This window comes from Xenopus tropicalis, chromosome 2 (assembly GCF_000004195.4).
Source record: "Xenopus tropicalis strain Nigerian chromosome 2, UCB_Xtro_10.0, whole genome shotgun sequence".
Taxonomy (NCBI): Eukaryota; Metazoa; Chordata; class Amphibia; order Anura; family Pipidae; genus Xenopus; species Xenopus tropicalis.
Genome location: NC_030678.2, coordinates 41,533,354 through 41,550,455, shown reverse-complemented (window position 1 = coordinate 41,550,455; position 17,102 = coordinate 41,533,354). Strand labels below are relative to the sequence as shown.

The 17,102-nt window shown below is 38.0% G+C and overlaps 1 protein-coding gene across 3 annotated transcripts in view; it reads right to left on the bottom strand.

The window, feature by feature from the left end:
* stx1a (syntaxin 1A) overlaps positions 1 to 17,102 on the bottom strand; it is a 91,376-nt gene that overhangs the window by 2,218 nt on the left and 72,056 nt on the right. Inside the window, exons 4-10 of one of the 3 annotated variants that reach the window (XR_001169884.3) lie at positions 13,825 to 13,899; positions 12,529 to 12,602; positions 8,771 to 8,879; positions 6,496 to 6,569; positions 5,040 to 5,177; positions 2,991 to 3,043; positions 2,307 to 2,417 (exon numbers count right to left, since the gene is read on the bottom strand). Coding sequence is in view for 1 of the 3 variants with exons in the window: in NM_001078723.1 (NP_001072191.1) it covers positions 2,307 to 2,417; positions 5,040 to 5,177; positions 6,496 to 6,569; positions 8,771 to 8,879; positions 12,529 to 12,602; positions 13,825 to 13,899 (581 nt within the window). In the remaining 2 variants the exon portion in view is untranslated. Of the gene's footprint in view, positions 1 to 2,306; positions 3,044 to 5,039; positions 5,178 to 6,495; positions 6,570 to 8,770; positions 8,880 to 12,528; positions 12,603 to 13,824; positions 13,900 to 17,102 lie in introns of all 3 variants that reach the window. The other 2 variants (XR_001169885.3, NM_001078723.1) reach the window with 2 other exon arrangements.

The following is a 17,102-nucleotide window of genomic DNA, read 5'->3' as shown; positions in this document are numbered from 1 at the left end:
GCCTGACAAATAGGGATTTTCACTTTCCTTGTCCACTCCCGTGTATCTCTGCTCTGAAAATACATTCTCTCCTGGTCCCTTTGCTCTGCTTTGGGCCTTCGCCATCATCACTTCATGCCATTCACGACTTATCTAAAGCTTCTGCCTCGCTCTGAAATTCCCTACTATGCCCTGTAAGACTCTCCCTTTGCCTTCAAACACTTCCTAAAGACCTCTATATAGAACCCGTTTTACCCCACCCAGAGGTTTGGTTGGTACCCACGGTTAGAATAGACCGGAAGGAGGCACCATATTAACCCACCCCCCCATTGCTGCTATGGAACTTGCCTGACACACTTATGCAAATGTCTATAAGGTGATAGTCACTTGCCAACATGGCAGTCCCAGCACTTTCAGGCAATTAGAATAATGAGTAATATGGGGGCCATAACCCGAGATACTAAAATTGTGTGCACTACAATTGCCCCATATTTGGCTTTAGACAAGTTGAGGCACAGCAAGAACTACATAATAAAAATGTATTAAAAAGCCACGCCCTTCTGAAAGTAGGGGAGATTGGAAACTAAAAGGATAGAATTGTAGTATCCCTTTAACTTTCATTCCTTTCTAGCAGTCAGTCAGTTGGCAGATGGGGCAGGTTGACCTCTGCAGAAATCAGGGGGCAACAATGCATTCGATACAATCACTGCATTCCGATACACACAGCCAGAAAAGCTTCTGTATATAGATTGTATTGCCTGGCGTCACATTGTTTCAAATGAAGCATTTTTTAAAGCTAATTTAAGCCAAACATTAACCATTTTTTGAAGTGTTAATCATGTGTTTCATTTGGGGTTCATACCCAAGGGTCACCTGAATTAACACCCGTTTTACACAGATAATCCGAGCCTGTACCTTAAATTTAAGAGCATTCAATACACAAACTGGACATAGCACAGAGTAATAACACTCTATCTGTGGATATAAAAATAAAGATGTAAAAATGGAGGTGCTGTCTATATTTCTACAGGAACGTATTTTCACCCTATGAGACATAATGGCACTTTCTCATTAACACCTGCTCAGTCGCACCTCTGTTGCTGTGTGTCATTCTATGTTACTGCCATCAGCTTATCTCTGCCTCTCACTAGAGACTGAACCCCCTACACACGTCGGATTCAGCACCTTTGTTAGTACATAAGCCTTCATGTCAGGAAATACCCATCTTAGAATCCATTTTACAAACCACCCATTAGTTATCCAGAGAATAGTGAGTTCCTATACTCTGCATTCTGTAAACGTGCTTTATAAGTCAGTCTTGATTCAATGATTGATTAAATGTATAGTATAGGGTATATTTATAAATCTGGCCAATAAATACACCAGAAATCCCCATACCGATATAGGATCCATAACCTGGAAACCCAAAATCCAGAAAGCTCCCAATTACAGGAAGGCCATCTCCCATAGACTGCATTTTAAGCAAATAATTCTTATTTTTAAAAATTGTCTCCATTTTTCTCTGTAATAATAAAACAGTACCTTGTACTTGATGGTAACTAAGTTGCATTATCTATATTGGTGGTAAAACCCCCATTCTGAGACAAACAATATTTTGGCATGATACAAAGCTTGCCTGAATAATAGTGCCCACAAAATGTGTAGGAAGGAAACAAGATTTACATTATTCATATTGTGTAAGTGAAGTTTATTTTACTTGACAAACACAACAGAAAAAAATTGGAATTATTTCTTAGAGTGACAGGTACCCTTTAAAATGTGTAGGACGGTACATGTTATTTACTTTACTACAGTGGGGGGAAAATGGTTTTAAAGCACAGTAATGGGGAGGCAATGGGGAAATCTGCCAGGGGATGCTGGGAGCTGTAGCTGAACAGGTAGAATTGCCTCCCTCCTTTAAGTTGAGGTCCCCAGAATTCCACCACTGCCTGGTTTCCCTTCTTCTGTCTCCATCAAGTATTTTTTATCCAAATTGTAAGGAAAATGTTTTCCATTATTCCAGTCACTTAACCAATCATACGTCTGGAGTTTTGGCATCATGAAATACTATTAGACCCATTTAACCTCATCAGAACAGAAATTAGGTTCTTGGTTCCCATGTATAGAAAACTGGAGCTGAATTTCATTAGAGAATCAGATCTCTACAAAAATAACTTTATTTTTATAACTCATACGAGTCAAATAACAGGAGAAGCTGCACAATGAATGGGGTCACACAAGTCAAACACATCTCCTCTGTGTCCAGGTGCTGGACTATATGTTTCTATGTCAGTAAAAGCTCCATGAGATTGCACACAGGGACTTACCCTTCTGGCTTTACTCTGGTACTTGACTGCCTTCTTGGTGTCGGACACTGCTCTTTCCACATAATCCACGGAGTGTTCCACATTATACTCTATGCGGTCGATCATTTCACCCTGATGAAGTGCAGAAAAAAGGGAGGAAAGGAAAAGGAAAACAAAGAAGAGACCAACAAGAAGGAACAGGAGAGTTTGGGGAAACATTGAAAGAGGAGACATAAAGACCATGAAAGAGAGAGTGTAACACAGGGGTTAGAGGGGGACATGCAGTGAAACATGCAGGCGGTGAGAATTCAGAACAAGCAGATGGATGATATAACATGCATTTAGATTACAATTTAAGAAGAATTAAGTAAAGTGAATTAGCAGCCATATGGCAAGAGTAGAGGGAATAGAGAATAGTAGTAAAGAAGAGGTGGCCATTGAAAAAGAAAGGTATAGGGACAAGATGTACAAGTAAAAAAGTAGTAGGAGAGGTGTATAACAGATACAGTGGCAAAATATGTACACGGCAATAGAAGAAGAAGTAGAAAAGAGAAAGGGAGAGTAACGTGTATAGGAGAAGTTAGAAGGAGCAGGTGAAAGTGATGACAGGTAGCAGACAAGATAGTGAAAAAGGAACAAGAGAGAAGGGCCAGAGAAAGAGAATCTTAATAAATTGTTATTAAACCTTCCTGCCTTGCTTGTTACCTGTTCTTCTGTAGGTGACTTTTACCCCACTTGCTGCTCCAGTCAGCTTTAATCTATATAAATGAACAGAGAGAGTGAGACAATCAGTCTTACCATCCAAACACTATAAAACATAAAAAATCAATTACAACATCCACTAATCTACAGGACACAGACACAGAAAAGGGTCAGAACACAGCTAGAACGACCATAACATCCAGCAAAAATCAGAAATTCCTGTCTATCTTTAAGTTCCGATGTGTACCCCGTATAGCCCAAAGTAGAGACAGTGCAAACAAATACCAAAATTATTAACCAAAGGGACACTTGGGGGCTCGGCTTTATAGTCCCGATCAATGGACAAGACTGAGAATCCCTGCTTTATATCTGCAGTATAAAGGGGCATGTGCGTGTTTGCCTTTCTATGCACATACACATCTCATATTGATTTTATCCCTACATGCCGGTATGAATACCCCTCAATTCATTTCCCATGATTTATCAGATGACTGAAATATATGAAAAGACAATAACAACTTAAAGTCACATTTTAGGTCTATATATGCAGGTCATTTTGAGATGTTTGCTGCATTTTAGTGACTTCTGTTACACTTTAAGCTGACTTCGCATTCTTAGGTGCCTATTTATAAATTTGCGTACAGTGATTTATGTTGTTTTAAACGGTGTAATAAAATGTGTATCAATAAAGCGGCCAATGTCTTTTTGACACTGATGAAGAAATTAGAGATGAAAAGAACTGGTTGTGATATTTTTAAAGGTATTTTCTTTTACGCTGCCCAAATGCGTTTATAAGCCAACATTTTACAGCATTTTAGACCTCATGTAAGCCATTAAAATCACTAGGAAATATGCAGCGAGTCATTTTTCATAGATTTATACTGTAAATAGTCCCATAAATGTTTAAGAGGAAAGGGTTCAAACACCAGGTTGAGTCAATGCCTTTTGGTTTTCTGATCCCCAGACATTAGAGATTCCATTTTTTTCTAAGTCCATTCTTTTTCCAGCAGAAACCCCTAGTACTAGTGTAACCATCTGGCCCAATCTTTAAAATGAGTGCTTGATTTTAGTACAGGACCATTTTTTACCAGAAAATGAGTGCCTAATTTACACCACAGACAATTTTAGGTTTAATACAATAGAAGGCAGTGACTTTGGGCTACAGACCTTACAAACTGAGAACAAAAGCAACAGAAATACCTATTTACCTAATCGGGCCCCTGCATTTGCAACGCATGCAGCTGGTGAATATGTGTTAAATGGCAGCTTTCTTTATAAGGGCCATTCAGTAGTGATAAGACAGGTCTGGAATTTTCCAACCTGCAACTATCCCACCCCTTTCAAACCCAGATCAATGTTACTTGTCAATTTTAAAGCCAAGAACTGTGTGTTAGAGGAAGGAAGTGAGGATTAACAGGGCAGAAGGCAAACAGGGCAAGATGAATAAAAAAGTGATATACAGTTGTTGTAAGAACATTGTGCTGCATGACTTAAACAGTCTATATAACTGACCTGCACCAAATATCTAAGGTGCTTCCTGAAAATGTTGTTGTGCCATTATATAGAAATATTTGTAGGGTTTTGACCATTTTCCAACTTCTATCTTGTCTTCCATAGTCGAATGGCGTCCATTTTGTACATATAAACATTGCTTCAGTTTTATGTGGAAAATATGCTGCAGCTTGCAATAATGATGCTAAAATGTTATTTATCTTGCCCAATGTGTCCCAGCAGAATCTCGCCAACCAGACTAAACAGAAGACAGCACAGCACACAAGCACAGATACAAACCCAGTACCTACCAGCTGAGCTCTCATCCCACATGCAGCATGGGAAGTAAAAAGAGGAGGGAAGGTCAGAGAACCATTGCACAATGGCAAGGTACCTCCATTCCTATATTCCTAGTGACTGTCTGCTTAATATTAAGGGGGAAAATAAGGGATGTTTATTATGACAGCTTAATACATATTTAATGCTGCATCTTCAGGTTGAAGCAATAAAACATACTGTATAAGTTTGGGCTGCTGCTCTCTTGCCTGGTGCCATACCCACCTGACTCTCTACAAGCATAGCCATGTCCATGAACATATCATGCAGCTCGCGGATGCTGTTCTCTAGCTTGATGATTTCACTGTGCCGCGTCTCGATTTCATTTAGAGCCTGCTTGGTAATATTGGAATCCATAATTATCTGAAAAAGAAAGGATAATAAATGGACAGCCAGCACTGCCCCCCAAAGACCACAGTACACGAGCAGGTAAGTACAGAGCCAATGAGTGTAACTTACTAAAAATGTAAATACAATTCTAATAATAATTACCCCAGCCCACTCGTATTATTAAGGGCTCCTAAGACTATGGCCTTAGAATTCCACCCAGCCCTGAGCCACTGCACAAGATATTGATGCTAAATCTATGGCTGGAACCCAAAAATGGGTTGCCATTCTGTTAAGTTTGGGTCCCCAAAAATTCTTAATATTTAGCCACATTTCCTGCTATATAATGAAAATAAAATAAAATGTTCTTCAATCTTAACCAAATCATGAACCACAAGTGAATAGACTCACTTTTCCAGTAGACTTGTTCTTCTGTTATCATCATGTACAGGATACAAAAAAATACCTAGGGTGCTCACCCTGCTATGGAGAATCTAATAAAGGCCCAGTTAAACCGACCACTACCCCAAAGGCATAATACCATGCCCCTTTTAAGTATATGGTCATGCTTCCTACTAGGTCCTAAATATGAAATATACAAAAATAAAGTAATAAAGTGATCTTGTGGCCTCCCTCCCTTCAGCTCTTAATATCTCATAAGAATTAAAAAAATGTTGGCCCTTTATACTGGGACCCATCCATTAAAAGATTACTAAATACAGACATAAAAGAAAGCTATAATTCCAGCATATTCCCTCAGCTCCCCCTCTGTGCACCATGATTAAACACTAAATGGAATATTGAGTAAAACCCTTTGATATCCAACAAGATTGGTAACTTTTGATCTGCACTGAATAAACAGTGCCCTATGCCTTTAATATCTAAGACACAGTAGCTATTGTGAATGAGGCAAAGAGCACAACACTTAAATTGCCTTTAGCCATCCATTAAGTACATTTGTTCCCTTCCTTGCACTTTATGCACCTCACACAAATTATTCTGCATCAATTGAATATTATGCAAATGTAAGGTGTACTACAATACCCAAACCATTGCTGCTTGATCCCCATATATTGGAATTCTGTCCCAAAGTGTTACAAATCCTAATGATGGCCGAATGGGAATACAGACTATATAACTAGTAACAATTCCCACTACCTAAACTGGGATGTAGGCACAAAGGCTTAAAGGGGCACTTACTTACAAGGTAGCGTGTGCAAAGTGGGCACAATTTTTTACCCACAGTGCAGCATTTTCCCCCTCACTGTGGCTGAATGCAAGAGTTGCACTGCCACAAGTCTGTTGTGCCTACTAAAGCAGCAAACGACCGTTTAGTGTCCGAGGGCTAACTTACCCCTGAGGAGAAAATAGCTGGATTTCCACTCTCCAGCATGTCCTCCAGCTCTTCACTGGTTGTGGTCCTGCCAGCTGTAAAGGAGTAAAACTTAATGAGTTATTTTCTCTACTAATTCAGTGCATGCACACATCAGTCTCTACCTCTCTGGAGCCCAAATCCCTAAAGTTAAAAGTTCATCAGGCTCTGGTTGGTTTTGCCTGTATTTAATGCCAATTATTTAACATACAAAGGATATAAAAAAGGACCAGAAAATAGAAAATAAAAGCTTTCTGTTTCATTTTTATATGTAACTAATTTTCTGAGCATTTCAACATCATATGTGCCCTCAAATTCCTAAGACTAAAATCAGTAAAGAGGTGAGTGGGCCATAGTTGCAGTAGTGCAACCATAGGTGTCAAGGGACACTAGAGTAATTGCTGGCTGTACAACAAATGAGGTGCCTAAGCGTATGTACTATTAGCCTGCCTAAGTATGTGCACCTTAAATTAACTTATTTCTCTGAGTGTGTATATTTGAGTTTGTATCTGTCCAAATACAAATATCCTCTAATACATATGAAAGATGTTTTTTTACTTAATTATTCTTTAGGTTTGTGTCATTGCATCCAGGATCTGTTCATCTTTTGACATTGGAAGACATGTGAAAATGAACCTACCACATCTCAGTTATGGCTCCAACTATCTGTGGTTTTTTTTTTTGGACAATAGGTATCATACGTGTGGCTTCTGTGCTGCTCTATCGCTGTGCTGCTCTGTCTAACAGCGCTCCAGCTTACAAGTGTTATATTGCACTAGCAAATAGCAACAGCTTTTTTTCTATACAAAGGATCTTCAGCCAGTGGAAGCCACAATCCAGCTTCCAGCACAGCCCAAGGACACATCCAACAACATCAGATATTTTCTTCTCTCCCAGTCCCTGTCCATGTCATGCTGTGAGCACACTGTCACTGTGGATGCATGCTCTGGCGGGGATGATGTAGCCTCCATAGAAATAGATAAGACATTTCCTGAGCTGCCTGCGGAGACCATGACTTTTTTTTATGCAGTATCTCCATTTCTCATCATCCAAAGACAATCATTGCAAAAGTTTAACTAGTTCTGTACAAGAACTAGTACTAGAACGAGTAATTTTTACATTTAAATGTAATCTTCTACATGGGGATCAAACTGCAATTACATTTCTTTATTATATATATATATTTTTTTACAGTTTTTTTTACAGTAACTGCATCCGGGGCACTTTTAGATGACAGATGAAGGACAAAGGCAGTTGCTTTGTGAGAGATGTCGGAAACAGGATTAATATATCAGGGCAACAGCAATTTATAATATTCTGCCCCTATTCTCCATGAAACCCACTGGAAAGGTACAGAAACGTACACAAACTTATACTCGCACTTATACTCCCTTAATTTACAGAGGAACAGAACCTTCATTTGAAGCAGCGTCAGTGGGTTTTTATGGTGAGAGCAGTGAGGATGAGTTCTTGAACAAGCACAATATCAAATGCTATTGTGATACTAAAATCTACAATTAGTATAGATATTGTTTTTTATATGTGAATGTATAAATAGGTCAGTATGAATTTGTATGTATGTGCACTGGGGTTTGTTTGGAGGGGTTTAAGTTAGAAAATCTTGCGCTGTGCTTCTTCATACCCAGTGACAATGAAACAGCAGTTTATGGAACCCTGATTTTTGCCTCCTTATACCCAATGACAGTACAACTTCAGTTTATGGAGTCCTGCTCCTGAACTCCCTAATGCTTAGTGACAGTGAATAGAAGTTTCCAGAATCCTGCCCCAGAATCCAGCCTTTTTATATCCAATGCAATGGAACTGCAGACAAATTACAATTAGATCTTTTGCCAAAATCTATGGTTATCTGGGTACTCCAAAAACATACAGGTTAGCTGGCTCCTGTTGGCACTATAGAAACTATGGATAATAATTATATATATATATATATATATGTATGTATATGTTATACAGGTAAAATGGCTTATCAGGTCAACACTCAATCACTCAATGGGCATTCTTTTATAAACACTGGACAACTTTGCACCTAGGCAGTAACCCATAGCAACCAATCAGTCATTAACCAACTGCAGAAAAACAATGAATAATAAAATTTGATTGGCTGGTTGCAATAGGAGTGAACAGGTGCAAATCTACCCAGTGTTCATAAATGACCCCCAAAAACGTTTTTGTCTAAAGAATGGCAGAAGGTTCCATAGCTTCACGTTTGTGCATACTATATTGTGTTCCCACTTACTGATTTCCAGCTGTCGCTGGATGCGGCCTTTGCATCGCTCACGGTAGTCGGATTGTGTGGCGTTGTATTCGGACATCACTTCAACAAATTTTCGTGACAGTGTTGAATGCTGAGATGGAATAAGAAGAAAGTGAGCCCTTTCTATAGATGGTAGAGAGGAAAGCTGATGGCAATTTCAATATTAAAAAGAGGTTTATAGTCTGAACCTGACAATAATAGGCCTGTATGGTTGCTAGCTGAAGTCGGCAAGCTATCCATAGATTGTTAAGAGAGAGTGGCATTAGAAGTAAGGAACTTAGTTTTATGAAAAAAAGATAATACGCAGCAAATATACCTTCTTTTTTTTATAATAAAGGAAGGTGGAAAATGAATTTTACTTAAATATAGTTGCTTTGTTTTTGCTAAGATTTCAGTACAGTGCTATTCAAAGAGTTAATATTTGTACATGTTTTATTTATACAGAGCCAGTGAGTTACATATTACTTTACAGTAAGAGGGCTCTTGCTTACTTAAAGGCGTAGTATGCCCTCTCTTCAACATGAATTCAATGAATAGGGTTTGTGCCAAACATACTTTATTGCCTATTGTTTAAAATAGGCAAAAAGTACAAATATATAAATGGTTTTTGTTATTACTTAAGCTAAACGGCACTAACAGGGAAACTGAAGCAATTCCATTCGGTCCTTGTGATGTTGATAATTGGATATCCAGTATCCTATGCCCTTTGTTGTGACTGCTTTGTTACCAGGAAATCATTATGCAGAGATTATCTGTAATCTTATTACTCAAAATATGAAGTAGCTTCAATTTCCCTGTTTTTTTTTAGTGAGTAAAACAATTAGCAATAACTATGTCAGCAAGGTGTATAGACAAAGGCGTCATTTGTCCATTTGCAAAAGTACTGTTAAAGACCCATGTAGAGTATGCAGTGCAGTTTTGGACTCCAGTACATAAAAAGAACATCTAGAGAAGGTCAAAAGGATAAATCTAGAGAAGACTAAATAGCTTGCAAAGTGTATTGAAGGTCTTTGATAAGTAAAAAAAAAAAAAAAAAGTGGCCAAGCTATGATTGTTAACAGTAGAGAAGAGATGGAGATATGATTACTATGATTACTCTCTGATGCCTTATTCCTCAGTAGTTCATTCCAGAGGACACAGGGGCACCCTTTGAGATTGGAGGCAAGAAGATTTATTGTTAATAGCTATATACATAAAAGAAAAGTGGAACAAATTTTGGATTCTTTCCTTCAATTGGGTCTACAATAATAGCAGAGATATTAGATCCCACTATTCCCACAAGGCTAATTGGAGATGACTTTACATTTATTTGTTAATGGGATACTGTCATGATTTTTATGGTGTACTTTTTATTTCTAAATGACACTGTTTACATAGTAAATAATTCACTCTACCATTTAACATTTTATTCTTAAACCAACAAAAGTATTTTTTTTAGTTGTAATATTGGTGTGTAGGCGCCATCTTAGGTCATTTTGCATTCAGAAGGAGCCAGCACTACACATTAGAACTGCTTTCAGATAACCTATTGTTTCTCCTACTCCCATGTAACTGGAGGAGTCCAAAGCTGGACTTGGATTTCTTACTATTGAATGCTATTCTGATACCTACTGGGAGCTGCTATCTTGCTCCCTTCCCATTGTTCTGCTGATCAGCTGCTGGGAGGTGGGGAGGGGAGGTGGGGGATATCACTCCAACTTTCAGTGCTATGTGAAATTTAAAAATTAAATATAAAAAAAAATCTGTTTGTGTCTTTAAAAAACGGATTTCAGATAACCTATTGTTTCTCCTACTCCCATGTAACTGGAGTTCTGATATCTACTGGGAGCTGCTATCTTGCTCCCTTCCCCTTGTTCTGCTGATCAGCTGCTGGGAGGTGGGGGGGATATCACTCCAACTTTCAGCGCTATGTGAAATTTAAAAATTAAATATAAAAAAAAAAAAACAGATTTCAATGCAGGATTCTGCTGGAGAAGCTCTATTAACTGATGTGTTTTGGAAAAGAAAAAAAAACAACATGTTTTCCCATGACCGTATTCCTTCAACCTTACTCTGGATCCACTAGAAGTTAGGCAGGATTTACTGGGACAAAAGGCTGAACTTAATGGACTTCTTTCTATGTAAATTTGTACATATAAAAGAAAACTTTGAAAATCTGGTAATTATGTGTCATGTTAGCCCAAAGGGGAAATCTGCTCTATGTGCATGTAGGATTTATATATAAATCTATACAGTACATACTGCTTGCCTTACCCGAGGCATATCCCCCAGACAAGTAGCATAGTATATTTACAGCCATCTGTTTGTGCATGTTCTGTTGCAGTCTAAATTATAGGTCTCTGCTATGACAAGTAATGAACATTTTTTTTGCACACAATATGTTATATCTACTTAAACTATAAATAAATATATTATTTTGCTTTTAATAACATGGAAGTATATCAATGCCTTGCCATCAAAAAGGCAGTTGGCTCCTAGCAAAAATTATTTACAATTATAATCATGCATTTAAAATTAAACCTTTAAAGTGTTACAGATATTTTTTTTCTGATCGAATGTACAAGTACAATCTGAGCATCCACTGGTGCCTGGATGGTAAGGTCACTTTTTGTCAAGGTTACCATTCAGGCAGATCTTTGCCAAACTTATTTACTCAAGCTGGAAGCCAAAGCAAAGTTGAACTAATCATTTAATCTTAAGGCCAATGTTCCATTCCAATGGGGGGCCTTGAGGCACAGCAGCTCCAGATTGCATTGATGGTCCCAATATGGCCCTCAGCCAACAGCATTTTCCAGTTAGATACTGACTGAAGCAGGATACATCAGCCAATTGGTTGGGTATATGGTCAAGATAGAATGAATCAGCTAATGATCATGTATTAACATCATAAGAAGTGGCCTTGTTTCCAAAATCTTTTCCAACAAACATGTATTTATGCTAGCTTTGCAACATAAATAAGCACTTCTTATTGCAGAGAAGAAACAAATCCGTTAGATAACTGGATAACTGGTTTCTAAATAAAAGATTCCAGACTTGTGACCATTATATCCTATGATACAGAATACTTTTATTTTAGTGTTTTCGAAGAATCACTGAAAAAATAAAAACTGGGCAGAATTTGATAAAATGTTGGTGTTTTGGGGCAAACTTCTCAGCAGGGGCAGGACCACAAAAAAATGAAAAAACTGACATTTAAGTTCTCCAGAAACATCCATATGCAGATCCAGCTATACATTTTATTGCCAAGCTTTGTTGGTAAGATGATGCTAAGTTGGACACACACTGACCAGTCATACTGGTGCATGTTACGGTCAGAGTAATGCGCATTTTATTTGATCATATTCAAAGTTAGGAGCTCACCTTTTGCTTCAGGTAATCTATAGCAAAACAGCTAATAGAGTGACTAATTGGATAAACCAGAAGTCAGGCTGTCTGTGTTTGTTAACTGTGAGCCACTTATAAATACTTAAAGCCCTCCCCCTTAGGTTTGGTGATGTGCATATTAAAGCACTAGTGCTGTGGGACCCAGAGAACTGGTTAGCTAACTGAATGAGGAGAACCCCAATTACCGGACACTACAAAGATGTACATCAGTTAAAGGGTTAGTGAACACCAAGTAGCTTGCTAACCATGCTTGAGATCACCTATTCACATCCGTTTTCCACGCCCTTTTTCTTTGGCTTAAAACCCCTTTGCTTGCACAATTAAGCAAAGACAATGGCTGCATTATTGGAACCCACCTGTGTCTTACGTATACGCAAGTCAGCTGAGGAGCGGTTCATTGCTTCTTCCTGTTCAATGCTCTGCTCAATACCTACAACAAAAGATGGGCTCAGATTTGTCAGCAAGAAACAGGAATATAATACAGATGGAGGTTCTCTTATAAATCTTTGGGTATTATGCAGACCAATGGGATACCTCTATTCACAAATCACACAATATTATTGCTTTTCTTTAATATATAAAACTATACTGGCTTCCCCTTAAGTTATACAGGTATGGGACCTGTTATCCAAAATGCTTGGGACCTGGGGGTTTTCAGATAAGGGATCTTTCTGTCTTTTGGATCTCCATACTTTAAAATCATTTAATCATTAAATAAAGCCAATATGATTGTTAAGGATCGATTAAACAGTATCTTAGCTGGAATGAAGTACAAGGTACTGTTTTATTATTACAGAGAATTTTTTTTTTTTTTAATTAGAATTATTTGCTTATAATGGAGTCGATGGGACATGAATTTCCAGTATTTTCAAACTTTCTGCATAACGTGTCCCATACCTGTAGTATATGCTTTCAATATACAGGTTTTGGACCCCTTATCCGGAAACCCATTATCCAGAAAGTTCCAAATTACGGAAAGGCCATCTCCCATAGACTCCATTTTAATCGAATAATTCACATTTTTCTCTGTAATAATAAAACATTACCTTGTACTTGATCCCAACTAAGATATAATAAATCCTTATTGGTGCCAAAACCATCCTATTGTGTTTATTTAATCTTTAAATAATTTTATTAGCAGACTTAAGGTAGGAGATCTGAATTATGGAAAGACCTCTTATCCGGAAAAACCTGGTCCCGAGCATTCTGGATAATGGGTCCCATACCTATACTTCAATTTTAAAGGTGCCTATAGCGATGCAGACACATTACAAGTCAGCAAAATCTGCCACGGCACATCCATTAAATGACTATGTTCTATTAATAGGATCCATAAAAAGGGATAGCCATTTGCAACCCTTAAAGGAAAAGCATGGCCATTGTCAAGAAACATTTATTTTTCCCATTCCCCAGCTAGGCTTTTACCATCGGTTATGGCTTTGTGTTTATATAACAACACTGATTCTATTATTTTGACAGATACAGTACTTTAACTTATGTTCTTGTCACAGGACTGAGTGTGGGGCTTTGAAGGAATATCCATTTTGGTTCAGTTAGTGAGAAAAAAGACGAGCTGTAACAGGCCAGGAAAATAAACAGCAAAGGCAAAACATAACATATGTGAGTGCTACTAGAAACACAGCAGGACTCACCCTTCAGCTTGGAACGGACCTTGTTGGCTGTCTTTTTGATGTCCGACATCAGCTCTTCCAGCTCGGCCTTTGTTTCTGTGGAGAGAAGCAGCTGCTGAACAACATCTGTCACATATTACATAAACAAACAGAGCAATAAAAATTGAACACAATAAAAAAATGAAAGCAATAATAATATAATATAGAAATAGATAAGCAAGTAAGACTGTGCACAAAACAAATGAATATTGTATATATAAAAAAGACATGGTTATTGATTGCTTTATGTGTTACGCTGTATGTCCAATGTATAAAACCCACTTATTGTACAGCGCTGCGGGATATGTTGGCGCTTTATAAATAAATGTTAATAATAATAATAACAACAACATGAATAAGTGGAAATAAACATAGGTAATATAAAAGATAAATATTAATACTAAGCATTAAAACTTTGACAAATTCTCTACTTAACGGAGTATGAAACTAACACTGAAGCCTGAAACTGTCATCTAGTCCCAGACCTTTTTGGAGAATTTGAACAAATCCACACGATTCCATCAAACCAAGTCCCAACCCTTAAAGTGTTACTTTAAAGCTCTGCACAACAAAATATGACATTTTTTTTTGTTCATTATTGATTCAATTTCTTTTATTTTTCTCAAGTCTGCAAAGGGTTTGGCTTCCACACAGGATTTAGACAAAACGTTTACGGAGTATTTATAGATTAATATATATCAAACATTATATATGCAATGAATCTAATTTCAAAGCACTGAACTTGAGAACAAAGTCACATATATAAAATATTTAATGACAGAAAACAACAAGCAAAAACCAGAATATTTTAATTGCAAGAACTCTGTTACATAGGTACAAAGTTAAGTCGGGTTAAAAAAAAAGACCATGAAATTTAACCTCTCCAAACAAACCCCAGTGCACATATATACACATACTTATACCAACCTATATATATACACTAACATATATAATCTCTATATACAGCTAAGGGATCCTATACCTGTACCAATAACTATAATAATTAACTGCAGATCTTAAGATCACAATAGCCTTGAATATTCTGCATGTTTAAGAACTCATCCAGGCCCCTCTTATAGGCATTAACAGAGTCTGCCATTACCACATCTCTAGGAAGGGCATTCCCCAACATCACTGCCCTCACCGTGAAAAAACCCCTACACTGTCCTCTTGAAAGAACCCTTTTTTCTTCAAAAACCAATCCCTACCCTCATAGTTTAAATCCATTCTTATTACCAGTTTAGTTGCAGTCTCTGCACTCTCTCCAGCTCATTAATATCCCTCTTAAGTACTGGAGCCTTAAACAGCACTGCATACTCAAGGTGGTGCCTTACAAGGGAACTTTACAGAGGCAAAATTATGTTGAATGACACTGCCTGGAATTACACAGCTTGTTATTCATAAATATCCCCAGATCCTTCTCACTCGCACTTATATTACTGCTACCAAAGTGCACTTATCAACGTTCAACCTCATTTTCCAGTTTCATGCCCAGTTCTCCAATTTAGTCAAATGGCTCTGCCAAGTTCTAGTACTCAGTACTTCTACACTGCACAAGTGCACTTGCAAATAGAAACCAGTCAGCAGCTATTTTTGCCAAAAAAGGTAAGTAAGTTCAGGGATGCTTTAATAAAGGGGGGCATTTGCCCAGGGCCCACCGTGTATGGGGTCCTACAACTTTTCCCCAGTACTTTCGCTCTTGCTCACCCTAACCCTGCCTGTTTGCGGTCTTTCCTTGACATGTTCCCTCCTTGTCACCAGACACTAACCTGCATAAGCACTGCATTATGAGCTAGGGAGTGTGGTTGATAGCCAAGGAGCCAGGGAGTGCCGTTTAGCGCAATGGTGCGCCTAAATATGTGAGGAGGGAGGCACAACATTTATTGAAAAGGGCAAAGACTGCCAGTATGAAGAAGCAGAAAGAAAGGTGCTCGCTTAGTGATGAGACATGGCTGTAAATTAAGTTAGCCATCATCTTTTAAATTGAGCATGCAGCTCTCCCTTCTGCTATTGCAGTGTGCCAGTTTGAGATCGGGATCAGTAACTAAGTACAAATTCAATCTTTTATATTCACAGAAGTGAAGAAAAAGACAGAACTGAAAGAAAACAGTAGAACAAAATACAAAGGGGCTTAAATTAAAAAAAAAAAAAAATAGTAGTGAGCAAAAGAATCAAAGGGGAACGTACAAAAATACTTTGAAAAAGCTCTGGCATATGTATTTCACAGTGGAACGCACAGCCATTTTTAATGCTTGCTGAAGTTTCAGTTGAGGAGAAGGGGAGAGTAGAGCAGCATGACTGGGAGCATTTAGGGTGGAAAAAAATGTATGGCAATCTGCTTGTGTATGTGTGGTGGTGTAATATTCTTTGAATCTATCCATTTTCTGATTTTACTAGTATATCTGGGGTTAATGTAGCAGTATACTGGTATGTAAGAAGTTAACGTGTCCTTTACATTTAGTGATTATGCTGGTACATCTGGAAATAATATACTGATAATCCATTTTATGTAGAGATTATACTGGCACATCCAAGGAGTGCAAAATGGGTGTGGTATACAGGGGGCATGGTCAAAATTTTCATTGTGCTACACGCAACAGATCTTTTTGGTGTTGGTAGTATGACATTTTGTGTGCACATCACTGCAAATTTAGAAGGGTGGTGTGTGATGGGCTGCCTATGCCGAGTTAAGGGGTGTGCCAAGTAGATCTTTGCCCAGGGCAAACCAAGGCCTTAAAACAGCCTCAAGTAAGTTATCTAGTTTGTGTTCCAATTTGATTGGAAATGTTTGGGGACTTCCAACATATAAAGTGGGAAAGTGGTGATATGTTTCTATTTGTTGGCTGAGTTTGGAAACGTATAACTGGTCTATTATTCAAACTGGGTGGTGTGTAAATGTTTCAATACCCCTGATTTATAATAAGTGTAGTATTTAAAATCACTACGTGCCCTAGGAACGTGCCTCTTCTACCTACCCTTAGTTTTGGCCCTGGGGCCACCCTTACAATGCCTCAACTGTATGGAAAGCACTGCCTTGGTGAATGTAGCCATGATGCTAGAGCAGATCACTTTCTTTCTACTGAGCTAAATAATTCAGTGATGCTTCACATGTACAGCTCTATAGACTAATCTAGAACTCTGCTTTCTAATAAATATTATAGGACGCAGGCATTGTTCCACATAAAATAAGATGTCAGACATGGCAAAGAGAAATCAAAGACAGAGTCACGATCCCTGTTGACGTTGGACAAAGAAGCCAA